This window comes from Chelonoidis abingdonii, chromosome 11, assembly GCF_003597395.2.
Source record: "Chelonoidis abingdonii isolate Lonesome George chromosome 11, CheloAbing_2.0, whole genome shotgun sequence".
NCBI lineage: Eukaryota > Metazoa > Chordata > Testudines > Testudinidae > Chelonoidis > Chelonoidis abingdonii.
This window is the reverse complement of record NC_133779.1, coordinates 52,167,213-52,192,579: the sequence shown is the minus strand read 5'-3', so window position 1 is coordinate 52,192,579 and position 25,367 is coordinate 52,167,213. Positions and strand designations below refer to the sequence as shown.

The following is a 25,367-nucleotide window of genomic DNA, read 5'->3' as shown; positions in this document are numbered from 1 at the left end:
AATAAACTCACTCGGCGCTCTCAGAGAATGCCTGGTGCCTAAGCGTAACAGATCCTCTCTCAGGCAATACAAGTTTCTATCAAAATAGAGCCTCATTTAACCTATTTTATAAATAGGCTTGGAAGGATTCAATTTCTGTAGGTAAATGTCAGTAAACATTGATTTCACTGTACACATACAAACCTATGAAAAAATATTTCCATTGAAAAATGCTGCTTGATAACTTGCTAGAGTTTGATTTAAGGATATTTACTTTGCAAATTTTGATGTGATGTTGACAATTTGTGTTTTAACAGTTATAAATCTCTAACTTTTTGAATCTCAACGTCTGTTGTGATTAAATAATTGTCTCACTGCCCCATAATTTCCCTGCAACTGTGAAAATTTAAATCTGCCCCCATTAGGTGAGGGAATTTAAATCAGATCATGCATAATGTCTGGTTGCAGTATTAAAAAAAGCTTTCAAGCATCAAACGGTCAGAAATCTGAACTCTTAATTGTGTTTGTCTGGATGGATTTTTTATTAAAAAAAAATTCAGAATTTTAGATAGGTGCCTTTTTAATTAAATCAAAGTACATACAATTAAACCTCTCAAACATTTTACTGTACAGAAATAATCTCTTACTCTGAAGCTTGTATAGACTGTGGCACCTGTAAATTAAATGCTTTTATATCTGGCTTTGTGTCCTGATGAACGAATCCCACGCACTTTTGTCTGCTTTCTGTTATGTGGAGGAGATGTAGGAGCTGAAGACGAGGGATGAAAGGTTAACACTCCTTTCTCTTTATTGCAGCTGGTGAAACTGGCAAAGCGCCTTAAAAAGGAGAAAGTAAATGTTGACATTATCAACTTTGGAGAAGAGGTGAGACTTTTAAACTGATCTTCCAAGAATTTTTGAAATACAAACTCCATCCAGGGGTTTACATCTCATTTTCAGACACTTGGCTCCTATCTATCTGGGAACACCAGTGAAGAATACTATCACAATTCCCCCTATCTTAATCTCTTCAGCAATCCTTCCATGAATATTTTGCAGATTCCAGAAGAGACTCTTCTCAAATATTCCCCTGCTGTGTTTCCTACCCAAACATTTCCCACTTCTGCTAGTGCTTCAGTGAAACTGACTCTAACTAACAGTGAAATTGACCGGTCTAAACTCACTATCAGTGAAGGGCAAAAAGAAAACAATTTGGATTTTTAAAAATTCTTTGTTTCCATAAACAAAGTATTGAAGAACATCTTTTCTTTTAATATTTTTTTAACTTCATTTCTGCATGCTTTAGTCACCTGCCTTTTCACAGTGTTGCGGTTAAAATAGAAAGCCACCTGTAATTCTGAGTTTCCTCCATCTTTATCAGTTTGTGACACAAAGCTTTGTATGTAAAACATACTTTACCCTTTGTATTTAAAACCCCAGCCTATCCTTAGGAATGACACCTCGACGGCAGTGTGAAGTTACCATATTCCCTTGCAACCATGCATCAAAGACTTTAATTACTGTTCATGAAATATACTGTTAATGTTCTGGAACGCACCTCCATGAGTTGCAGGCTACATTAGTCAGTGTCAGCTTCAGACTTCCTTGGACAAAGGGCTATATTGTGGTGTAAGGCTGAGGAACAGTGAGGAGTGTTGGGAATACAAGTGAGGTTAAATTTTGTCAGTCTGGCATTTAGCCCTGTGAGGTGACCCCTCTCCATCGAGGTAAGTGAATTCCTGGGTTATCTTGTCCTTGCTGGAAATGCCCCATATAGTGTCTCACCGTATGCCTCCGAGTGGTGTTTCTGGGCTGCAACACTAGCTATGCAAGAATCTAATCACCACTTTAAAAGACTTTGGTGCTTGGTTTTAGAACCAAGCTGGTAATGATGTTCCAAGTGAGCAGGAAAAATAATAAGGTTGGTAGTTTTCCCTTCTCTTCCCCAGTAATCTCTACTCCACTTCCAGATTTCCAGGGACATACTTGCTTGGAGGGAGCAGCCTTCACAGGGTTCTGTGACTGTTCTTTCCTGATCGTTAGTGTGTGAGTGGCATCAGTGATGCCAGGGTGATACCCCAGCCAACCTTCCTTCCTAGGGGCAGCTCGTACTCAGTGGAGGATGATGGGGTTTATTCCCTAAACTGAGACAGCTGAATCCCAGAAACCTACCACAGCCATTTACAGCATAGCTGATGATCAAGATGCAAAGCAGAGTGGTCTGATGCCATATCACATTGAACTGCTCTATCTGGATAGATACAGCAAAACCTCAGTGTAACATTGATTCTGGTGGAGGGCAAAAGTATGAAAATTAGTGATGTATTCAAGACATGGGGTGCCCATGTTAGAGGAGAAATAGGACCAAGTTTGTTCTGGTTGTTGGGTACAATCTCATCTTTACTGCTGCTGGTACACCCTCAGGCTGACTGCCAGATAACATCCATAAGGTTCTTGATCTCCAGTGAGATCACACCATCATGAAAGGAAACTGCTGGCACTTCCTTTGAGCAAGACTCTAAAACATGAGCAAACTCAGGATGAATTGACTAGAGTCGACTATCCTCACTCTGCACAGGGACTTCCTGGGGAGAATTTTAATCAGTTACCCATTGGAGGGGGCCCATTATACAGATGGCCTCTTCCAGCTCTGAAACTTGGCATGTCTCCATACCCCTGGTGCATACTGGTCACCGTTCTCTGTACTTCTGTATTTATAGATGAGTTCTCTTCCTGAACACCAGTTGGTAAGAGGACTTCAGGGTTATTACAGCTTATAGGGCAGCCCAACATCATCTCCTTTGAGCCAAGCCAATGGGAGGAAGTCAGCCTGGGTTCTAACCTCTTCTTTCTCTCTCTCTCTTCCCCTCCCCTAGGAAGCCAACACAGACAAGCTGACTGCCTTCATTAACACCTTAAACGGCAAGGATGGGACTGGTTCCCACCTGGTGACTGTGCCCCCTGGCCCTAGCCTTGCCGATGCCCTCATCAGTTCCCCCATTTTGGCTGGGGAGGGCGGGGCCATGCTTGGCCTTGGCGCTAGCGACTTTGAGTTTGGAGTGGATCCCAGCGCGGACCCAGAACTGGCTCTGGTAAGAGATGATGGAACCAAGAATCGCTTTGAAGGAGCCGAACTGTTTGGGAACATGCTGTTGCTTTGAGTTTACCCCATTGTCTGCTCCACAGGCGCTGCGTGTGTCCATGGAGGAGCAGAGGCAGCGGCAGGAGGAAGAGGCCAGGAGAGCTGCAGCTGCTTCTGCTGCTGAGGCAGGAATTACAGCCACTGGTGGGGATGGTAAGAAACCAGGTGGGGGATCTAATTCCTCTTCAGTTGGAGGGGCAGGGGTGAACAGAGTAAAGCAGCGAGTTCGATGCAACAGGGAGAGGGAGTCTGCTGATGCAGCCAGATCATTTGTACTGAGATCGTGGCTAGCCTCCAGTGCTAAGCCAGGCCTGGGTTACATTTGGATGGGATGGACACCTGCGTGCTGCAGGGGATTCATTAGGGAGGAGTGCACTTCCTTTCAACATGTTAATTCCTTCTATCCCCCCAGTGTGGTGTTCTCCTTCATCTGAGATCCCCGATCACGTGCACTGGCTAGAGATCCCATGGCACTTTCCACAAGAATACTGTTAGCCCCAGTATCTCAGCCGAGTCCCTACTCGGGTATCTACAGTCTGCCTTCCCTAAAACTGTCTCTGCACTTAGAGTTGAATGCAGTATTTTTTCCTGTCCTGAGCTGTTGTGCATTGTTGCTGTGCGCTTTGTGCAGCTCTCTCATCCCACCCCAGAAGTGGCTGCTCTTCAGTGGTGAGGAGGAATTTGTTGGGGAATTGCTCTAGGAACATGTACTGTGTTTATCCCTGTGCTAGATTCGGATGATGCCTTATTGAAGATGACGATCACCCAGCAGGAGTTTGGTAGAGCTGGCCTGCCCGACCTTAGCAGCATGACAGAAGAGGAGCAGATTGCTTATGCCATGCAGATGTCTCTGCAAGGGCCAGGTGAGTGGCTAGAATTTAGCACAGCTGTCTAATCCCTGAAGCCAAATCCTGTGCTGAGTGAGCTGTCCCAGTGACAGCAGCTGGTTCTTGACACCTGTGAACGTCTGACAGAGGTTGGGCACCCAAAAATTGAGATGCACAAAATGAGTGAATGCTTGTCTGAGTGGACTTGAATTCCATAAATGTCCTACCTGTCTGGGGGCGAGGGGCGTCAGAACCTTCATGTCAGGCCTTCAAGCCTGAATCTCCTTTCTCAACCCTCACTATTCTGCCCTGAGGCTTCCTGCTGCATCCATCAGTATTATCCCAGGCACCTCTTGGCTGATATAGTGTCTGTAGCAGGGAGCAGCAGATCAGTAGGGTGGGAATGATTTGCCATATGCTGGGTAAGGCAAGGATGGGATCAAGCGCTGACAGACTCCTGTGACCTGAAGGCCTGCAATTGTGGATGTCTGGTTTGTGAAACTCCTGGCCCACTAACAGCCACAGGCAAGTTGCCTTCAATATCTTTACATACACACCCTGCCGGCAACCCAGCATAAATACTATTGCAGTAAAGGTGGTGGCAAATATTCAATAGCCAAGACATTTCTTTCCTCTCTTCAGAGTTCGCCCAAGCTGAATCGGGAGAAGTTGATAGCAGTGCAGCCATGGACACATCAGAACCTACCAAGGTGATGGTCTCCCCAGCCACCTTTTCCCAGTCTCTCACATCCACTCTGTGTAGAGTCCAAACTCCCCCTCTCCTTAGACTTGGTTAACGTAGCAGTTCAGTTCAAGCCTTGTCAGTAGGATTGGCTGTTGCTGAGGTTCCTCCCTCAGGACTGCTCAGCTCGCACCCTAAGTCTCCCTTCCCCCACAGAGCCATTCCCATCTCCCTTATCAAGAGCTGCCAGGCTCAATGAGTTCCTGCAATCCTCTTAAACCTTCCCTAGTATGCTCAGCACCTGCTAACGGGGTGGAGTGTTTCAAGTAAGCAGTGCTAGCCTGTTAGATCCCAGCATATTTTCCTTGATGGGGAGTGGGGAGTGACTCTCTCTTCATGGATGTGCAGGAAGAAGATGATTATGACGTGATGCAGGATCCGGAGTTCCTACAGAGCGTGCTTGAAAACTTGCCTGGCGTCGACCCCAACAACGAGGCCATCCGCAACGCCATGGGTTCCTTGGCCTCGCAGGCCTCCAAGGAGAACAAAGACAAAAAGGAAGAGGAGAAGTGATGGCACTGGGGTACCGGCCTCTCTGCTAGTGACAAGCGATTGGGATAATCTCAGCCCTGCATATTCCGGTCCGTGTAACCTAATAACTTAAATTTACTTAATCACTGTTCTCCAGGTAGCTGCGGAGCGATCACAGGGGAAGGGTAGGATTTTTTTTTTCTTGATGTAACAGTTAATAAAAACGTTAAATTTTTTTCCATCTCCCTTCTAAAGTAACTATAGAACCTGCTAGTGGGTTTTTTTTAAAGGCACATAGGAATTGGCAGGGATGCACCTTGCCCAGTCTCCTGACTCCAAGCTAGAACAATCTGCTTCAGAGCAGGCTGCAAGAATCCCTGCAGTGATGGGGTGACTCACCTCCAGGGAAAGCTGCCCCTTAGGTCCATGAGGTTACAGAGCGGGAGAGGGCTTCACTTAAACCAGATTAGTTGGGTCCTAGTGAATTCCTTGCATCTCTTAGGCCTGGTTTAGAGAGGGCTTTTGTACTGATACAACTGTCAGGGGAATGCTTCTCTTTTTACTGATCTACCAGAACAGCCCCATGTCTGGACTTGGTTATACTGGGATAGAGGAGCCTTATACTGGGGTAGTACATCCCCTTCCTGTGTGGAAATAGCTGTGTTTGTATGACGCACCCTTTGTACAGAGATATAACTGTACCCAAGGTCGTGGTGGGGGTGTTGTGCTGGTTTAACTACACCAGTACAACTTGTGTGTAGACAGGGCTTCTGCCATGGAAAGCTGCACTGCATAGTTTGCGGCCCCTCTAGCATGCAGGTCCCCTAACTTAGAGCAGGAGGCCATGGTATCCTAAGCCACTTTAAACTGAACTGAATCCAAATCCAACCTTCCAAGTAACATTCGCGGCTTCCTGATCTTAAATATATTCCTTTCTCAGCTTTGTGGTACATAGGGACCTTTGGGGTAAAGGAAATAAACCCCTGAGAGCCTTCCCCACTGTGCTCAGATCCTGTAACACTTAATCAGTTGTGTAACTTTACTCACAGGAGTAACCCGATTGACGCAAACAGGATTATCTGCCTATGGAAAAGTTATGCATCAATTTGATACCTTGGTGCTCCTAAGTCTAGCGAAGGCTTAACAAGAGCCAGTGGTGGGAAGTGGAAGTTGGCAAGGTTCAGAGAGGGGGAGGGGGATGCAAATTATCAGTGAGAGAAACATCCCAACAGAATGGAATCACAAGGATGGACTAAATTCTCAGAGTCCTTCAGCAGGTCCTCGAGCTCAGCTCAGCTCTGGTCATTGGGCTTCATGTAGGAATCGCTGGATTAAATGTTCTGCCCTGTGTTAATGCGGGAGCTCAGACTAAATGACCACAATGCTGCTGTACATACGTAAGTGTTTGCTGGCAGGAGTAATGCTAGTGTGCTTCTCCTGGAGCCATTCTCATCTGTGCATTGGGAAAGGGGCAGAAGGAGAGGCCTTATTTTAACTGTAATTGCCCCTTTATTAAAAGCCATCACCCTTCTAGCAGGAGGCAGTTCCCTAGCTTTCAGCAAGAAGCCATTTGGTAAAGGCCCAGAAGCACCTCAGCACATCCTATTTGCTAAGACCCCTACAAGCCTTCTCAGGAATCCCCTCCCATGGAATAGCAGGGTGGGAGTTAGGTACGTTAACAGAGCTCGGAAGGAAGCCTGAGGCTACACCAGCTGATGGCCCTGCAGGTCAGGATGAGAGCTGTGTTGGAAATTCCCTGGTCGGACTTTATCCAGCCATGTGAACTTGCCCACCAAAAATGTCGTCTGGCTGAGCCGTACCAGAGAGGTGCATATTGTTACATACAGGCCTAAACAGCTTGGACTGTCTCTCCAGCTGTGATGTATCCGGGCTTTAAACCCACTCCTGAAGTGCAAATGGACGGCTGCACTATCAAGTTCTCAGCAGTTCCAAGAGGCAGTCTGGCACCATCTTGTTTGTGTGGCCTTATCTGAGCTCTACTTTCAGACCAGGCAGCCTCTGGGAAGCAGTGCAGAATACATGGGGACTCCCTCGCTGTGGCTGTGGAGCAGTGAGGACACCAGTGCCCTGGGCTGTAGTCTTTAAAGGGCTGTAGGGCCCAGTTTACTTTATCTTCTAACCCACCCATCCAAAATCCATGCGCTACAACAGAACCCCCGTTACCGCAGCTGCTGAGAACATACCCAAGTGATGACTCTCCTTGTCTCAAAGATTTAAAAGCCAAAGACTCTGCTCAGGAACTCTTCGCTCCTGCGCAGCAGAGTGCTTGCTGGGAAGTATTATCAGCACCGGAAATTATCCACACGGAAACAAAGACTGTTTTGTGGTGCTCTTTATTGATCACTGTGTCAGTCATTAATATATCTTCTTCGTATCCCCACCAAGGGCTTCCTGTAGTACAGAACGTGCTAAGGAGGCACCAAACCCATGTGAATGACAACGTAATGAAGAATCCCTGCAGACTGGCTTTTGCTTCTGAGTTGATTAGTTCGATATATGATGATGCTACGGGTAACTCGGCAACTTGTCACATCTCTGTATTTTATTGCTACTGATTATCTCGGGCAAAGCAGTGATACAGAATCCCACGCTCGTTAGTTGTCGGTTCTCCCCCAAAATATAGAACTCAAGGCTAGAAACTCTGACGTGTGCGTGGCCATCCCAGATGGATGCAGTTGGAATTAATACAGTAAGTCGGGACAGCTGGATTTGCAGTCTGGTGTTCCCTGCATGAGCTGTGGGCTTGCTAAGCAGCCATGCTTATGTGATGCCTGGGGGAAGCTGCGTGGACACAAAATCAAGAGCTTTAGTAAGCAATAGCCCTCCTCTTCCCTGATGGGCCTTAAATGGCTGATCAGCTCTGGCTACCTCTGCTCTTAGATACACCTGAATAGCCAATGGGCATGTCCCAGATTGTTCTGCCACCAAAGGGTGTGTGTCACTCATCATAATGTGATAGGCTGGTTTCCTTTAGTGGCTGCTGTCACAGGGGTTTTGGTGTTTTCATAGTGATTAGCAAAGGAACAAGAGATGGCACATGGCCAGTGCACGGTCGCCGCACTACTGCTCTGACCAGTCTAGTTCTAGTGTGTCCCAAGAGACGGGGGTTCCACCACCTCTTTCACATGTCCTTGTAAGTGATTGAGCTGGGAATCCTCTCCTAACCTCGAGCTGCTGAGTAGGACTGTCCAGAGAGGCATTAAACGGGGCAGGTCTCAGCCAGACCACGCAATAATAGCCTTTGGCTGATGCCAGCAGAACTTGCATTGGTTGCCATTCTTTTGCTGCTGTCAAATCAGCTCTTGTAGACATGTGTGTACAACATGGTAATGAGAACTCATTATGCCTAGACCTAGTTCTGCATCCCTAATTTTGCATCTCTGGCCAGGATCCCCCTTACAGGATATTTCAATGTAACTAGGGGCCCAGGACTTGGTCAGGCAAACGCTGCAACTCACTGTGATGCGACTCCTATATTAACTTTTTGGGTCTAGCCGGCCAAATAGCTCTGGCAACTCCCCTTTTAGGGAAGATGGAGCCAGTGGCTAGCAGGGCCAGGATCAGTCTTCACAGGCTTCTTGTGCAGGTTTGCGTAGCCCAGTCTTGCAAAACTGGGTCTATGTCATGGCTGCAAACTTGGCTTTCCCATCCGCCCCAAGCTGGTTAACATGCACAGCGATTTCCGTGGGGCCCGTTGAGCCTGAGATTGTGCTACTTACGTGCAAAGGCTGTGATCAAATACGTGGGTTTGTTGCTGCACAGCAGGGTGGTCAGGCTGCCCAGGGAACCAGTCCCCATGCTCTGAACATCCGAGGTAATCCCCAGTGTGGCGTTTCTCTGCAGTGAGATCACAGACAGTTGAGTGGGAGGCCTTGATACATCAGCCAAAAAATCTCGCCTTGGAAGGGTGTGATAGGAGATTTGGAGGGCTGGGCAGTCTAGTGATTAGTGCATCTGACCAGCCCTTTGCCTGTCTGTCGGGCAGTAGAGGTAGCTAGTTCCTGACCTTTCGCTTGGAATCTTCTGGCCTCCAGCTGCATGTGGGTGACAGCCCTTTGAAGGGGGCAGTGCTAGAGGGACCTGGTCCCTCCCTCTTCATCAGGTCCCAGTCCAGTGCCCTGTGGGAAGCAACACCAGCAAGGCCCTCCCTGCAGAGCATCTAAGTCTGCTACCCAGGGTCATTTCCCTTCAGTTTGGGGACATGGCCACTATCTCAACACTCAGTTGCTAAAGAAAAGTCCGGACAAGTAGGATCTGCTGGTTCTTATGAGAGGAAGGCTCTGCCTGGGGGCCTTATCCATGCTGTGGTCCCCTCTCAGGCTCAACCTTCTGCCCAGCTTTCTGAAGAAGGCTGCCTGTGTCCTGCAGCCTATGTCCCCCTTCTGAGCACCTTTAACCTGCACTGGAGCATGCTCGGCAGGCCTGTAGGGGTGGAGCTACCTGGGCCTAGTATTTCCATCGTTTAGCCCCTTTCCGGCCCAGTGGGGTATTTTTCTAGTCTGTGCCGCAGGGCTGACATGTCTAAGCCTGAGCATCTGACTGCCTTGTCGCTGATCTGTGGAGCAATTCCTGGGCTGCTTTGGCATCACCCCTGGTTCTGGCAGGCAGTGGCTCCAGCTCCGCCACCTCCCACCACATGTAAATGGAATCGCAATGGGCCCCTGTGCCTGAGAGCAGAGCTACCCAGATTTGGGCCACTGGGCTCCTTTCCCTGAGCCAAGGGCCCATGTGCTCTCATTCCTACTGGCAGGGAAGGCCCCAGATCCCAGACTCCAGCCCTGTCCTGCTCGGCTGGCTGGAGAGCGGGATCTGGATGACTATTAGCATTAGAACCGTGGAAAGGGTGGATGTGTGGGAGAGAACCTGAAGCTTCAGAACTGGTGAGGCTCTGGTAGGGATCAGGGTGAGCCCTTAATGGGGGCCAGCCCACTGTTACCTGCTGCAGGGGTCTCGCTTTTCTCCTGGAGTCCCTGGGGGGAGGCAGGATGGGGGGCTAGATGGACCTTGGGTCTGATCCAGCCTGGCCATTTCTCACTGGAGAGGAGAAGGGGAATGATGGCTGCGTTGGAGCTCCAGCCCCGGGCTCAGTGGAGGCCTCTGGTGAACAGATCAGGCTCGGCGGTGCCACTGTCAGTCAGAAGGGATGGGGGAAACGCTTCTCTTGCAGGGCAGCCACCTTTGGCCTCTGCTCTTATCAGAGCCTCTCTGAGCAGGAGTGTCGTGTGTCCCACCCCACCCCCAACCAGAGGCCGGATGGATTTGAAGGGTCCTGTCTGACGGGGCGGGGAGGGTATTAGGGGGGCAGCTGCAGCATCTCTTGGGTGGTTATTTACCAATACAGCCTGGAAGTAGCTTTCCAGCTCCTGGCAGGATGGCAGCTGGTCGGAGGGTTCCATCTTCTGGGCCACGCATCCTTCTGGCTGCCCGTGATACACCATCAGGTGCTGGGAGGGGGGAAGGCGAGAGCACCCCACTGTGAAAGCCTGTCGTGGTAGCCTCTGGATAGGGCTTTGCGGCTGGGGTGCTGCTAGGGTGGCGCAGCGGGGGAGGTTAAGTGTTTAATCCCACAGTGCTGGATCAAGCTGGGGACAGACTGGTATCCTGTGTGCTTCCTCCCTGAGCTAGAGCACATGGGACTTTCCCTGCTGATCTGTGCTCGTGGCAGGTGTTAGCCTGGCCCCGATGCAGCCGAGAAGCGTAAGCATTGGGGAGGAGATGGTGATGGAGCCTGTCCTGCTGGCCTCCGCTGCGCCCATTGTCCGCAGCTGCTGTGGAGACTTACCACTGAACAAGGACTGTGTTCATTAGACCCCCGTGGCATTCTGGGTGGGAGGCAGCCAGTCCTAGCTGGGATCATTCTATTCTGCAACCCGATCAGAGCTGGGACTTTCTCTCACGTCTGGTTCTCAGCTCTCAAGTAGCATTGTTGCAGGCTGTTTGCCCTCCACTGCGTCCCACCCCAGAGGTGGCTGCCTCTCAGTGGTAGTCCTGTGTAGGCCGTCAGCAAAGCAGAGGGGCCTTGGTGTGGAAGGGGCCCCTGCAATGCATGATGGACATCTACATCTTCCCCAGCACCCCAAACCCACTGTACTCACGTTTCTCAGGTCACAAGTTATCCCTGGCGCAACCCCCTGTTCTCCCAGCTCACTGAGAGCCAGGAGCAGTGACGCTTCGTTCTGGACGTTCACCTGCGTAGGCAGGTAGCCATAGGCATCTCGCTTGAGCAGGGCAAAGGAAGGGAAAGGGAAGGAAACTGGATTAGGAGGAACAGGGGGATGTGCCAGCCCCCACTGACTGGTCACCAGGAGAAATCCCCGTTAGCTACCATTCCTCCCAGTCGCCCTCCCCTCCATGTTCTCCCCTGCTAGCCTGGAGCAAGCTGATCTGCTCAGCTAGGAACCCCCTGGCCCTCCCCTCTCCTTTCAGATTTCCCTTCCTTCCTGCACAGGGAGCCAGGCCCAACACATCCCTCCCTCCCTCCCCCCAATCCCCTTGCTGTACCTGGATGCAGGTAGTTCGTCCCAGATATGTTGCCACAAGGACCCCTACGATGCTGACGGTGAGGACTGCGACTGCCCCCACAGTCAGGATCACCAGCTTGCGGCTGGAGGGAGGAGGCCCCTGCATCTCCAGGCTGGAGTGGAAGGTCTGAGGAAGAGGGAGAGTGTTGGGCAGCAGACTGCAGACCGGGTGTGCTGAGAAGGATCCTGTGGCCAGAGCGATCTGGTCCAAGAAGCTCACTCTGCAGAGGCCGGACTTCACTCTTTCCTGGGCTGAAGAGCCCATTTCTGCCATGGCACCAGTTCAACATCCAACCTAGCGTGGTGGCCCCAGGAATCTGCTGCCCATCAGAGGCCCATGTGTGAAGTGAACGTGGCAAGTCTCAGCCCAGTGCGGAACCACCCCAGACAATGGCCCCGTCTAGGCAGAGGGGCTGGGAGACTGGAGGGGCCATGACAGCTCCCTTCCCAGCTGGTTGTTGGAAGGGGGCAGGGGTCTTTAATGTCAAACCTACTTCTGCTGTTTTGAGGTGTATTACTGTAGTGCCTAGAGCCGCGGCCCCGGCCCCCGTTGCACTAGGTGGTGTACAAACAGAACAAAGAGATGGTCTCTGCCCCATTCATACTCTGCTCACCTCAACACCTATGAATGGGCGCTGATAATCCTGCCTGCTGGCGAGTGTGAGGCTAAGAGAAGGGTGGTGGTAAAGTGCCAGGAGCCGCCTGTATGCAAATTGCTGTGGAAATTCACTGTCCCTTTGTTTCCGGACAATTTCTCTCTCCTGCGCGAGGCCACGGCAGCACTGTCTGGGCTCCTGACGCTGCCACGGCTCCTGTTTCCCTTGCAGCCGGCTCTCATCAGCTCAGCTTCGTAGGATGTTTAAAGGAACCTAAACATGGCACTGAGACTAATCTGATTTCCTCTGGAGCCAGAGTGGTCCCGCTGGGCTACTAGCTGCCAAGAGGTGGGGAAACTGCGCCCTGGAGAGGGAGTCTGAACTTTGAGAGCACTTCTCAGCAAAACTCCAGCAGAGCCAGGGACAGGAGCCAAGATCTCTGGTCCATGCTCTAACCACTAGATCTTGCTCTCCTCAGGCTATGAAGAGAACACAGGAGTCCTGCCTCCAAGACTCTGCGCTCATCCCTAGAGCACCATCTCGAGCCAGGAGTAGAAGCCAAGCTTCCTGAGGCCTAGTTCTCTGCTCAAACCACTGGACCATACTCCCTTCCTCGGGCTAGGAATTGAACCCAGGAGTCTTAGCACCCTGTTCTGAGTGCTGGACAGCAGCCCCATACAGAGTAACCCAGCTCCTCCTTAAGGCACAGGGCTTTGTTGGGAGGAGGATACTGAAGGAACCCAGGGGCTGCTGTGGCAAAGGAAAAGGAGAGTGAAGCCATCCTGGGCGTCTCTGCCATCAGCTTAACTGCAACCTGGCTGGGCGCCTCTCTGCGCTAATCAAGGGGCGAAGGAGCCATAGCCTGGGGTGTATGGAGCCGGGCACCGAGCATAGGCCCCTCTGTGTGGGGCTGGGGGACAAGGCTGCCTCTTGCTCCGAGCCTGTAGGCTCTGGTGCTTGGAGGGAGATTCAGAGGTCATCCCCCTCCTCTCCCGGTTTCCCATCACCCCCTGTATGTCCCTTCTCCAGCTGCTCTAACCTTTTATCCTCCCTGGTCCTGACCCCTTTCTCCTGACTTCTCCCCCTGGCTGATTCTCCCCCGCAGTGCTTGGACATCTCCTATCCCCCTCAAATTTCTCTGCCCCCTGGGAGGGGGCTGGCACCTGTTTTCTGCTCCTCTTCCCCACCCAGCTGAGGGCACGTTGGTGCTGGGGCATGGGAGGGAGCAGGCTTCCCAGGACCAAATGCAGCTGCAGTGGTAGCCCAGCCAGGCTCTGTTTTGGGGGGTGGGGGGAGGAGGAGGAGGAGGAGCGCCTTCTCCTGCCCTGGAGGGACCGTCTCTGGGACAGGGGCGTTTGTGGTTCCGTGGCCCACATGGTCCCTGGCCTCTCCTTCCAGCTGCAGCTACCACCCCGCAGGTACATTAGTGAGTTGGATGCCGTATCCTAGGAGTTGGGTTGAGCCCCCATGCTCCTCAAACTCCTCTCCCCAAGGATCATTCCATCACCCCCCGCTCCAGCGCCTGATCCGTCACTTACGTATGGGGGGCTCTTCAGCTGCAGTCCAGCTGGCCAGGAATCAGGGCTCTTCTCTTCAGCAGACATTCCCCAGGAGTGCCAGGGACTCAGGCGATCTAGACCCCTTCTCGCACTCAGCCAGTGGTGCCAGAGCTCCGGGTGTCTTATAGGGGTTACAAAGTGGGGGGGGGGGGGGGGGCCTTACTTGGGCTGTGCATGTCCAATGGGATTGAGGCCTATAGCGGAGCCTCCCAGCTGTGCACTTGGCCCCGCCCCCACTTCTTGCAGCCTGAGTTACCTCTTTGTCCTATTCTGCCTGCGTCCCCAACAATAGCCCCGACCGCATAACCCGAAGTGGTTTCTGTCTTCAGCCGTGATTGGAACCTCGCAGGGGAGATGGGGGGAAGGGGGCTGCAAGAATCCTTCCCCCCTCCCTTAGATCATGTTCTGCTTCTGGAACACGTTGTGCCAGGGAAAAGAATGGCCCAGCTTGTGCCTTAAACAACCTCCCAGGCCAGACCCTGTGCCCAAAGGGATCTGCTGGAGCCTGAGGGGTTTCACTAAAGGTCTAGAACTGCCCCTCTCAAAGTGACTTCTGAACGCGCCCACTCTAGGACACCCCAAGCTGTTCCTTGCGAGCGTGTATTAGGTGCTTGTTTAACACACGCCATGGAGCAAGAGGAGCGCCTCCCTGACAAGCTTTAGCCCAGGGGTTAGGGGACACCCCTGGGACATGGCAGAGCCCAGTTCAGTTCCCCCCTCTACCTGAAGAAGAGAGAGGATCTGAACAAGGGTTTCCCTCCTCCTTTGCCATTTTGTGTGGCGTTAACTGAACTGAACGCCGGTCGCCTATGTCACAAGCTAATGTCCCAGCTCCACCCCGTAACCAGCACCCACTTTAAAGTCTGTGGCTTTAAAATAAACCTAACGGCTGATTTTTCTCCCTAAATCCAAGCCTGCGCTTTTTGAACACGACTGAGGGTGTGGCTATCGGAGGAAGCTGCATGGGCATAAATGGGAATGTGCTTTCAAATCAATCTAGTAACTGGTGTTAGCGGCTGCATGGATGTCAGTTTAGCTAGTCCTGTTTCTAGCTAAATTCCGCTAAACCACATAAAGCCCCTCGGATGCAGAAAGAGCCCCCGCCCCCAACCTTTGAAATTCACATTTGATGTTTGCCTTGTGCGTCTTTCCCATGGAGCTCAGCCCTGTGTGACGGGGAGCAGCCCAGAACTCGGGGCTTGCTACGGCCCAGCGGAGCTTGCGTCTACAAAGCTTTTGAGGCCAGGTCTAAATCTGGAATCCTACAATTGGCTTCTGAATTGGAGCAAAATAACTCCCTCTTTTCCCTGCTGGTTGGGCTCAAAGCTGACGTGCCAGCCCTGCTTACCACCAGAACTGGGGGATTCTAACATCCTGCTAGGAATGGATGATTGCAGGCTGCCTAGGGGTTGTGGAGTCTTCGACTGGCAGTAAACTCCTGGATCTGCCAGCTCTCTCTGCAGATGTCTAGCTCCCTCTCTGTCGTCTGCCTGTCAACTCTGTGAAGTGTCCTCGCGCTGCAGCTGGCTTGGAAGGTGCGCTAGAAAATTGGTGTGTTGCATCCTCCTTTGTAAGCCTTGGCTGGGCCATGACTCTGTTGGGCCTACAGCAAAGTCAGAGCACGACTGTGCCCCTCCTCTATCAATGAACGGCCGCATGTCATGCAAGGAGCCCAGAGAGAGACAGCATGACTGTGATACAGAGGGGAAGCCATGGGGCAGAGCGCCCGGATGCTCCAGCGATGGGTGCTAGAGAAAACCTGCAGCTTCTTTGCTTACCCTAAACTTTGCTGCTGCTGTTGCGTTTGCAGTGTGGCCAGCTCTTCTGATTTTGTCATGAATCTCATAATGATTGTTCCTTAAAGCCTCAGCTCCTGGAGTCACAGGGAGATGTGATGATTTCAGCCTTCATTCTTAAAGAAAAAGTCACTTTCTGGCCCTCGAGGCTGTGGAGAAAGCTTCAACACGTGACCCCGGTGCACCCTAAAGGCCCCCAAAGCAGAAGGCAAATAAAAAGAACCCTACATCTATTATTTGTGCATAATCTTGGGATTTTTGGTGAGCCTGACTCGGGATTTTTGAACATTGGGGGTTTGGCAATGTTGCATGTGGAGGAGATAGCTGGAGGGACTGCTGTGCTCCTCTGTCCCTGTCTGGGTGGCTCACTGGGTCCTGGAAGGACCTGAAATTCTGGGAGAAGATCTCATTATTTCAGGGGGTGGGAGGGGGTCACCTTACTTAAAGGGGGGCAGAACTCTCCACCGTCCCTATGCTAACCAGTCTTTCTCAGCTCGAGTGGTTAACGATGGAGGGAGGGCAGTCCCCTTGCCAGAGCAGATTGGTACCAGCCTCCCCCCCACAAGTACCCCAAGCACAATCCAGCTCTGCTTTCAGCCAACCTGCTCAGATTCTGCATTCCAAGCTCCTGGGAAAAGGGCCTTTCAAAGGAAACCTGATCACTGATAAGCTGGCTGGGCCCCTGCTGGCAAAAGGCAGGGCCGGGACACAAACAGGCCCCTGTGTGCTGGGATGTGCTGTGTCATGCCAGGCTCCTGTGAGAGCCCACTGAGCTTTAGAGAAGGGGCCGGCGCTGTGCTCGGCTGGTTTCAGCATAAAGGGAAGATTGTTCGGTGATATTGAGCTGAAGGCGAGTTGCAATTAAAGGCTGGGCACTGAACAGCTCCGGGCCCTGGGAGATAAAATTGGCCTCGGCCCCTTGGGTGGAAAATAGAGCTGGGGAGGGGAGTCATTGGAGCCCTCAGGCGGGCTGGTTGGGAAGGAGAAATTTACAAGCAGCCTGGGGATCCTGGATCTAGCTCCTATGTCTCACCAGGTTAGCATCCGTCTGCCCAAGGCAGAGGCAGGAAAGACTCGTTCTCCCCAGTGTATAGAAAGGGCAGGGTCATGCCACTATATAAATCTATGGTACACCCCTGTCTGGTGTACTGCGGGCACCGCTGGCTGCACCATCTCCAAAAAGATCGACTAGAATTGGAAAAGGGACACAGCAGGGTAATAACATGATTAGGGGCTGGAATAATTTACTTAAGAAGAGAAACGATGCTGACTGGGACCGGTCAGCTGAGAAAAGAGACAACTGAGGAGGGCTAGGATAGAGGTCTGTAAAATCATGCGTGGTGCGGAGAAAGTAAATGGGGACGTGTTAGTTATCTCGTTGCATAACACAAGAGCCAGGGGTCACCTGATGAAATTAACAGGGAGCAGGTTTAAAGCAACCCAAAGGAAGTACTTCTGCACACCACACACAGGTCAACCTGTGGAATTCGTTGCCAGGGGATGTTGTGAAGGCCACAAGTGTAAGTGGGATCAAAAAGGAATGAGATGAGTTCCTGGGGGATAGGTCCATCAGTGGCTCTTAGCCAAGATGGTCATGGAAGTAAACTCATGTTCTGGGTGGCCCTAGCCTGTGAGTGCCTGATGCTGAGACTGGACGATGGGCTGGATCGCTCAATAACTGCCCTGTTCTGTTCATTCCCTCTGAATGGCTGGCTAGAGCGTCGGGCTCAACAGGTAGTGATCAACGGCTCCATGTGTCTAGTTGGCAGCTGGTATCAATAGAGTGCCCCAAGGGTCAGTCCTGGCGGCCGGTTCTGTCAATATCTTCATTTTGATCTGGAGGATGGCTGGACGCACCCTCAGCAAGTTTGCAGATGACACTAACTGAGGCAGTGGTAGATATTGCTGGAAGGCACGGATAGGATTCAGAGGGACCTAGACAAAATTAGAGGCGGGCAAAAGAAACATGATGGAGGTTCAACTAAGGACAGTGCAGAGTTCCTGCTCCTTCGGATGAAGAATTCCATTCACTTACAGACTAGGGACCAAATGGGCTAGCACAGTTCTGCAGAAAAGGACCTTAGGGTCTACAGGGACAAGAAGCTGAATATGAGTCATCAGTGTGCCCTTTTGCCAAGAAGTGCTAATGGGCATTTTGGCTGTATAGTCAGGGGCATGCCAGCAGATTGACGGATGTGATCATTCTCCTCTATTCGACATTGGTGAGGCTCGATCTGAGCACTGTGTCCAGTTTTGGGCCCCACACTACGAGAAGGATGTGGAAAACTTGGAAAAGTCCAGCGGAGGGAACAAAAGATGTGAGGGTCGGAGCACATGATTTATGAGGAAGGCTGAGGGAATTGGGGATGTTTGTCTGCAGACAGAGAAGAATGAGGGTGGATTTGATAGGCTGCTTTCACTACCTGAAAGGGGTTCAAAGAGGATGGATCTAGGCTGTTCTTGTGGTACCTGATGACAGAACAAGGAGCATGGCTCAAGTGCAGTGGGGAGGTTTAGGTTGAATATAGGAAAAACTTTTTCACTCAAGTGGTGAAGCACTGGAATGGGTTACCTAGGGAGTGTATGGAATCTCCTTCCTTAGAGGTTTTTAAGGTCAGGCTTGACAAAGCCCTGGCTGGGATGATTTAGCTGGGAATTGGTCCTGCTTTGAGCAGGGGTTTGGACTAGATACCTCCTGAGGTCCCTTCCAACCCTGATATTCTATGATTCTGTGAAGCAGCTGGCACTGGCCACTGTTGGAAAACAGGATACTGGGCAAGATGGACCATTGGTCTGACCTAGTATGGCTGTTCAAGGGCCAGAACTTCCAGGCCTCTGCTGTAATTGCTAGACTGTCTGTCTAGAGAGAAGTCACCTTTATTATTAAGAACATAAGAATGGCCACACTGGGTCAGACCAAAGGTCCATCTAGCCCAGAATCCTGTCTATTGACAGTGGCCAATGCCAGGTGCCCCAGAGGGAGTGAACCTAACAGGCAATGATCAGGTGATTTCTCTCCTGCCATCCATCTCCACCCTCTGACAAACAGAGGCTAGGGACACTATTCCTTACCCATCCTGGCTAATAGCCATTAATGGACTTAACCTCCATGAATTTATCCAGTTCTCTTTTAAACCCTGTTATAGTCCTAGCCTTCACAACCTCCTCAGGCAAGGAGTTCCACAAATTGACTGTGCACTGCATGAAGAAAAACGTCCTTTTATTTGTTTTAAACCTGTTTTAAATTTATTATTAATTATCTGTACTGCAGTAGCCTCTAGGTGCCCCAGTCCTGGCTCGGGGCCTCTTGGTGCTACACAGACACGGAACAATGAGCCCAAACCTCTCCCAGTCTGGGCCCGCCCTGGCTGTGCATGCAGTATCAATGTCATACGATCATCACAACGGCCTAAGGAAAAGCAGATATTTGCAGAAAGAGGGGCTTGAACAGCCTAATGAAAAATCCAAAGGTTGAACTAGAAATAAGCGGAGACTTTAACTATGAGGTGAATTAACCACTGGAACGGATTCCGGCAGCACGTGGGAAACTGCTTTGGTTGGAGTCTTTAAAGGGAGCCTGGCTGGCTCTCCGACAGCTGTGCTTGAGCTCAGCCACAAGATATGGGCTCAATGCAGGAATCACCAGTGGGTTTCCCTGCTCTGTGCAGGTCACACTCGAAGATCACAATGGTCCCGTCTGACCTTGAAATCTACAAATGGAATGTCTTCCCTGGCAGGGGCGCAGCATGCTGCAGATCTGGCACCTGTGCTTTGTTCTGCTGTTTCTGGGCTCACTATGAATTTAAGAGCTGGACAGCCTTGGCATGTACGCCTTCCCCAGGGCCTGCAGATCACTGTGATGTTGTTGGGGGGTGGGGAGTAAAAGGGGCTGTGATGCAACGTTATTGAGTCAGTGGTGTTAATCATCCTGAGCTCTTATCTAGCACTTTTCATCCATTGCTCTCATAGTGCTTTACATAGCAGGTCAGTACCCATCATCCCCATTTTACAGATGGGGAAACTGAGGCATAGAGCAGGAAGTAACTTGTCTGAGGTCACCCAGCAGGTTAGTAGCACCTGGGAATAGAACCCATCGTCTCCTGAGTCTCAGTCCAGTGCTTTAGCCACTAGACAGGCCCATGTCCTCTTCCTATATGTGTCCACTTTACCCTCAGGCTGCTCTTGCACATTGCTGTATGTCCCACTGTGCTCTTGTGCAGGGCCCAAAGAGGTGGTGCTTACATCTTGGCTCACTGCACACTAGTGATGTCCCCACGTCTGGAAGAGTGACGATGCATGATGTCATGGTGTGATGTCACAACGCAGCGGTGGGGCTGTATTTTCATGTAGCATGAGGTCACCTTGGCAAGGAATGAGGTCACTGCAATACGTTTAAGGGTCCCTCATCTTGCTGGTGACTCAGTCATGAGATCTGAAAAGCAGTGTTCTCTGGGGTCTTTTCCTTTGAGTTTTGAGTCCACACCCTGTGGAACCTGCCAAACCTCAATGACGGATGCTGAAGATTTTAGCTCTTGCCTCCTTGGGAAACCTCTTGGTGGGGAACTGAACCTGGCCCCCCTGCATCTAAAAGCAAGAGACTCTCATAGCCAAGACTGTAGCAGGCTCAGTGACCTCTGTGTGGGGCCTCACCAGCCCTAAAAGAGGACACGGTGCCCTGTGGAGTATGTGAGGCTGCCCCCAATGTTTTCATTCCCCGTGAGTCAGTGGAGAAGTCTTTTGTTCATCTCACAGGAGTCCAGGCAAAGTCCAAGTCTTGCTTCTCCCAGTTATGGCATGGGCCGATCCCACCCATACGACATCCGCCACTGCCATCTTCTGCCCCTCACTTTCTCCAATCTCTTCCTACGTGTGTGGACCCACCTGGCTGAGGCACATAACAGACCCCGTGCGCTCCTGTGACACCATCTCAGTGTTCTGGGCGATGTCCCTTTCCTGCAAAGGCAGTTCCCTAGGACGTAATTTAACCCATTTGCATCTGGGTCAGGTTTATGACCAGAATTTGCTATTCAAACCCTTTGGCGCGAGAAGACTGTGCACACAGAACACATGCTGGCCAGAGATTTTCCTGTGGGCACTGCTGCAAAGTCTTGTTTTGCTGTCATGGCCTGGCGACGGCTTCCTCCTCCAGTCCTGGGGTTTGCGCCTCAATAGAAGATTTCAGTCGCAGCTCACGTCCAAGCCTTCTGCTTTCTCTGAGCCACTCGACTTCAAGTCGCTTGTTACAGATTGGCTTGTGCTCAGAGGTCTGTTCTGTATGGCACCTGCAGCTCATCTGGGCATCATTTTATTAGCTATTTATTGCAGTTTGTGACTTCTTTCTTTACCTGCTTTCTGATCATCTCTTCTCACTGTACCCAGAGAACAGCTGGTGAAAAATCTTTAGCAAGCTGAGACCCACCCCCTGCGGGGAAATGAAAACCATCAGCCCCACCCCATGTTAACCCTGCTGTTAGTCTGGTATGGGAGAAACTTCCACCCAGCCCTGCATGCCCGGCTGTTGCCCCTCTGATACTTGTGTGCCATTCTGGCACCAAGGTTGCCCCTCTGAGGAGCAGTAGCAGGCATTGGGGGCTCGCTGGTCAGCGTCCCCATGCAGTCTAGGCACAGCTACAGTAGAGGGATTACAGCACCGCAACTGCACCGATGCAGCTGCGCTGCTGTAAGATGTCTAATGTAGCTGCTGAAAGCTGATGGGAGAAAGCTCTCCTCCACCCCGGCACTTATGTGGGCTGTAGTGGCGAGACAGCGTCTGTGTAACAGGTTTCCTTAGAACAGCGTTTTTCAAAGTTCGGCTTTTGACCCAGTACTGGGTCACAGCATATAAGGCACTGGGTAGCCTTGCTCAGCACCCAGGGACCCTAGTGGCTCTGGTCAGCACCGCTGACCGGGATGTTAAAAGTCCCATCGGCAGTGCTGCCCAGCTGAGGCAGGCTAGTGCCTACCTGCTCCGACACCGCGCTGTGCCCCGAAAGCGGCCAGCAAGCGGGTCCGGCTTCTAGGCAGGGGGGCCACGGGGCTCCGCACACTGCTCCCAGCCCGAGCACCGGCTCCGCCCTGGTACCCAGGCAATGGGAACTGAGGGTGAGGGGTTCAGAGTGTGGTAGGGGGCTCCAGGCTGGGGCAGGGGTGCGGGAGGGAGAGGGGAGGAGGGTTGCAGTTTGGGGTGCAGGTTCTGGGGTGGGGCTGGGGATGAGGGATTTGGGGGGTAGGAGGAGGCTCTGGGCTGGGGGTGAGGGGTTCAGAGTGTGGTAGGGGGCTCTGGACTGGGGCAAGGGATTGGGTTGCGGGAGGGTTGCAGCTGGGGGTGCGGGCTCTGGGGTGCAGCTAGGGATGAGGAGTTTGGGGTACAGGAGGGAGCTCAGGGAGTTGGGGTGCAGGAATGGGAGCGGGCTCCTGGAGGGAGTTTGGTGTGGGAGGGGGCTCATGGCTGGGGCAGGGGGCTGGGGCACGGGCTCCAGGCAGTGCTTACCTCAGGTGACTCCTGGAAGCGGCTGACATGTCTCTCCAGCTCCTAGGTGGAGGTGCAGTCAGGGGGCTCTGTGCACGTCCCCCACTCACACACGCCGCCCCTGCAGCTCCTATTGGCCACGGTTCCCGGCCAATGGGAGCTGCGGAGCCAGTGCTCAGGGCGGGAGGCAGCACATGGAGCCCCTGTGGCCACACCTCCACCTAATAGCCGGAGGGACCGGCCGGCCACATCTGCGAGCTGCACGGAGCCAGGTAGGGAGCTTGCCAGCTCCGCTGCGCCACCAACCGGACATTAAACAGCCCAGTCAGGGGTACTGACCAGAGATGCCAGGGTCCTGGGCGTTCCGGTCAAAACTGGACTCCTGGCAACCGTCACCTGCCATAACAATCCCATGTAAAACACTGTTAACACCTTTCCTTGTCGGAGAGCCTTTTTTCTGTGCTAGAACTTCCTCCACCATTGTAACTAGGCTGTTTCACAGACACGTGATCGGGTGCTTCCAGTCATGTGATAGTCACAGAGGTTAAGGCCAGAAGGGACCACTGCTCGTCCAGTCTGACCTGCATAGCAGAGGCCACCAACCCCACCCAACCTCCACACACTGACCCAACAACCAAAATGAGACCAAAGTAGCACAGCCCACAGGAGATGGGACGGTGGTTATGTGCGGCAGGCAGACAGCATGGGAGGGACAGAGGTGCACCAGTGCCTGAGACCTCTGCAAGTGCAGGGAAATGAAGTGAGATCTTCCCAGATAATCTTGGCAAGCAACCCGCACCTCACCCTGCAGAGGAAGGTGAAACCCCAGGCTCCTGGTTGGTTGCTTCTTCAGAGCTTCCTTATACTGTTGCACCTTCCAAAGTGCATGGACTAGTGTAGCCCTCCAGCCCTAGCTGCTGGCATGAACAAGGTACTGCAGCATTTTTGCTATTGTCCATTTTGTTCCCCTGAATGGCCTTTTATGCAGCTGAAATTACTGTTTGCTTCTGGTATCATGTAGATGCCCCAAATGAGAGCAGGGCCCCATACTTTTGGGTGTAAATCCTTGCCCCAAAGGCTTGCAATCTAAATAGTCAAGGCAGCCAAAGCTGGGAGGGGAAGTAGAGGCACAAAGATGAAGTGGTTTGCACAAGAAACAACAAATTCTGCATCTTGGCAGGGGGTTAGATTAGACTGGATGAGCTTTGCAGTCCCTTTTGTGGTTGTGTCACACAGCAGATCAGTGTCAGCTGCTCCCCCCACCCTTCCTCTGTATGACTGGAGGGGTGTTAATGGCCCACTTCACCTTTGAAATACCTGTTAACTACTTATGCTAAACAGTCTGTTCCACCCTGTATTTAGCTGGGACACCCTGAGGGCTTGTCTATATATACAGTGCCGCAGCGCTTAGTGAAGAGGGTAGCTGAGCCCATGGGAGAAGCCCTTCTGTACTGTTTACACCAGGAGTTTGGGTCAGTATAACTTCATCACTCAGGGGTGTGGATTGTGTCCTGGTCTGTACTACACAGTTGGGTCAATATAAGGCAGCTCATGTCAGTGTACACACTACAGCCTCAACCAATATCAGGGTACGTCTACACTACAGCCTTGCTCCAGCTGATGTAAGCGCCCAGCTATACTGACATAACTCCACCTACATGAGAGGCCTAGGGCTTATGTTAGGGCCACACAGCGTTACTTACATCAGTAGTTGGCTGTCTTGTCAATTTCATGGCTCCCCAGCTGGGCTGCCACCCAGGCTCCCAGCTTCAGCTGCCCCCTCGAACCTTCCTAGGGAGGCCTGCTGCCCCCCAGAGTCCCAGCAGCCTGGCTGCCCTGCCCCAGGCTCTCAGTTCCTGTCCCATCTCCAGATGCAACTTACTGCAGTGGCTGTAAGTTGGCCTAACCTAGGTTGATTTAAGACTGTAGTGTAGACATGCCCTCATGAGCACCATAGTTATACCAACGTAAGTCTGTGGTGTAGACGAAACCTGAGCAAGTTTCCCAGTCCTGAAGAGCTGTGTCACTCAAGACTTGTCTCTTTCACCAACAGAAGTTGGGCCAGTCAGAGATATCACCTCACCCACCTTATCTTGCCAATGCTGTACTTGTCACACATGCAGTGGGGTGTGCAGGGGAAGTTCAGCAGAGACCACAACCCACCATTTAGTCTTTTTTAAAAAATCTCACTTGGGGCACAGTTTCATTGTTTTTAGGGGCTGGGTCTGCCTGATTGTTGGACTTTTCGACTGGCAACCCTACTTTGGGTGGGGAGCAGGAACTGACATCTGAGGCTACCATCACCCCCGCCTGGCTGAGTGCTCTGTGGCTGTCTCTGCTGAACTCACTTCCTGTCTGCACGGCAGGGAGAGTTTGAGACAGGAAGTCAAGGGCCTTGCAGGTATGAGCCAACTGAAAGCTCTGCTGAGTCTTAGCCCTTTACAGGACATCTGTCACTGCAGCGCCTTGTAGCTAGAAATCTCCCAGAATCCTCAGCTCTTCTGCTCCCAGAATCCTCTGTGCCCCAGCTCCCAGAATTCTCTGCTCTCCTGCTCCCAGACCTCATCGCCCTTCCTCGGATGGCAGCAGCCAATGCAATCATTGGAGGACTGTTTACAATCAAAAGGGTGTGGCCCAAGGGGGTGGGTTTGCGAGTCGAGGGTCTCAGCCAATCAGCGGTGCTAGCAGCTGGGTATGGCCTTCTCATAGGTGGAGAGTGGCTGCAAGTTGTGGAGGCTGTAGCCAATGAGGAAGGGAAGAAAGGGTAAGGGAGGCAATGAACACGACATCCAATAAAATGTGAGTGGTTAGCTCTGATTGACATGCCCTCCACCCAATAGGGAAGGCAATGGGTAGGGACTGATCTGAGTGACAGCTTTATTCGCCAATTGAGCTGAGAGTTTGTGCAGGAGCGTTTTGAGTGACAGACGCCCACGCCAATTGGAAGGACACAGTGAGGGATCCCTCTCCATGGCAGCCAATGGACTTGGGCGTGGAAGGAGGCCATTCCTGAGCTACGTTCCGCTAGTCCTTGGGGTTTGGGGTCGCGGGGTGACAGCCTCCCTAGCTAACGGGGAAGCCCTTCAGGGATTGTCCTCAGCCAATCGGCCTAGGGAGTCATCCAGTTGAGTATGGGGCTCCCCAGTATTAGGCTAGGCAGTTGGGTGTCCTTTTGATTGTCAAGCTTTCTGGCCAATAGAGGCGAGGATCAGCCCTTGAGTGACAGTCAGGACAGCCAACGAGG

At 51.9% G+C, this 25,367-nt stretch overlaps 2 protein-coding genes across 4 annotated transcripts in view; one reads left to right on the top strand and one right to left on the bottom strand.

The window, feature by feature from the left end:
- PIP5K1A (phosphatidylinositol-4-phosphate 5-kinase type 1 alpha) overlaps window positions 1-5,396 on the top strand; it is a 68,712-nt gene extending 63,316 nt beyond the window's left edge. For both annotated transcript variants that reach the window (XM_032781248.2, XM_032781247.1), the window contains exons 17-22: window positions 796-864; window positions 2,856-3,071; window positions 3,166-3,274; window positions 3,853-3,984; window positions 4,591-4,658; window positions 5,039-5,396. In XM_032781248.2, coding sequence (XP_032637139.1) covers window positions 796-864; window positions 2,856-3,071; window positions 3,166-3,274; window positions 3,853-3,984; window positions 4,591-4,658; window positions 5,039-5,203 — 759 coding nt within the window. In that variant the 3' untranslated portion in view covers window positions 5,204-5,396. The remainder of the gene's footprint in view (window positions 1-795; window positions 865-2,855; window positions 3,072-3,165; window positions 3,275-3,852; window positions 3,985-4,590; window positions 4,659-5,038) is intronic.
- Window positions 5,397-5,484: 88 nt separating this feature from the next.
- LOC116825343 (uncharacterized) lies at window positions 5,485-13,965 on the bottom strand. 2 transcript variants are annotated; one of them, XM_032781251.2, is made up of 6 exons: window positions 13,838-13,965; window positions 11,684-11,830; window positions 11,278-11,400; window positions 10,516-10,626; window positions 8,902-9,019; window positions 5,485-7,963 (listed from the first exon to the last, which is right to left on the bottom strand). In XM_032781251.2, exons 1-6 carry the CDS (start codon window positions 13,901-13,903, stop codon window positions 7,929-7,931), a joined length of 600 nt encoding a protein of 199 aa, XP_032637142.1. In that variant the 5' UTR covers window positions 13,904-13,965; the 3' UTR covers window positions 5,485-7,928. The 2 variants fall into 2 exon arrangements, with proteins under 2 accessions (XP_032637142.1, XP_032637141.1); XM_032781250.2 differs by lacking the exon at window positions 13,838-13,965 and having other exon boundaries at window positions 11,684-12,124.
- Window positions 13,966-25,367: the final 11,402 nt, after the last annotated feature.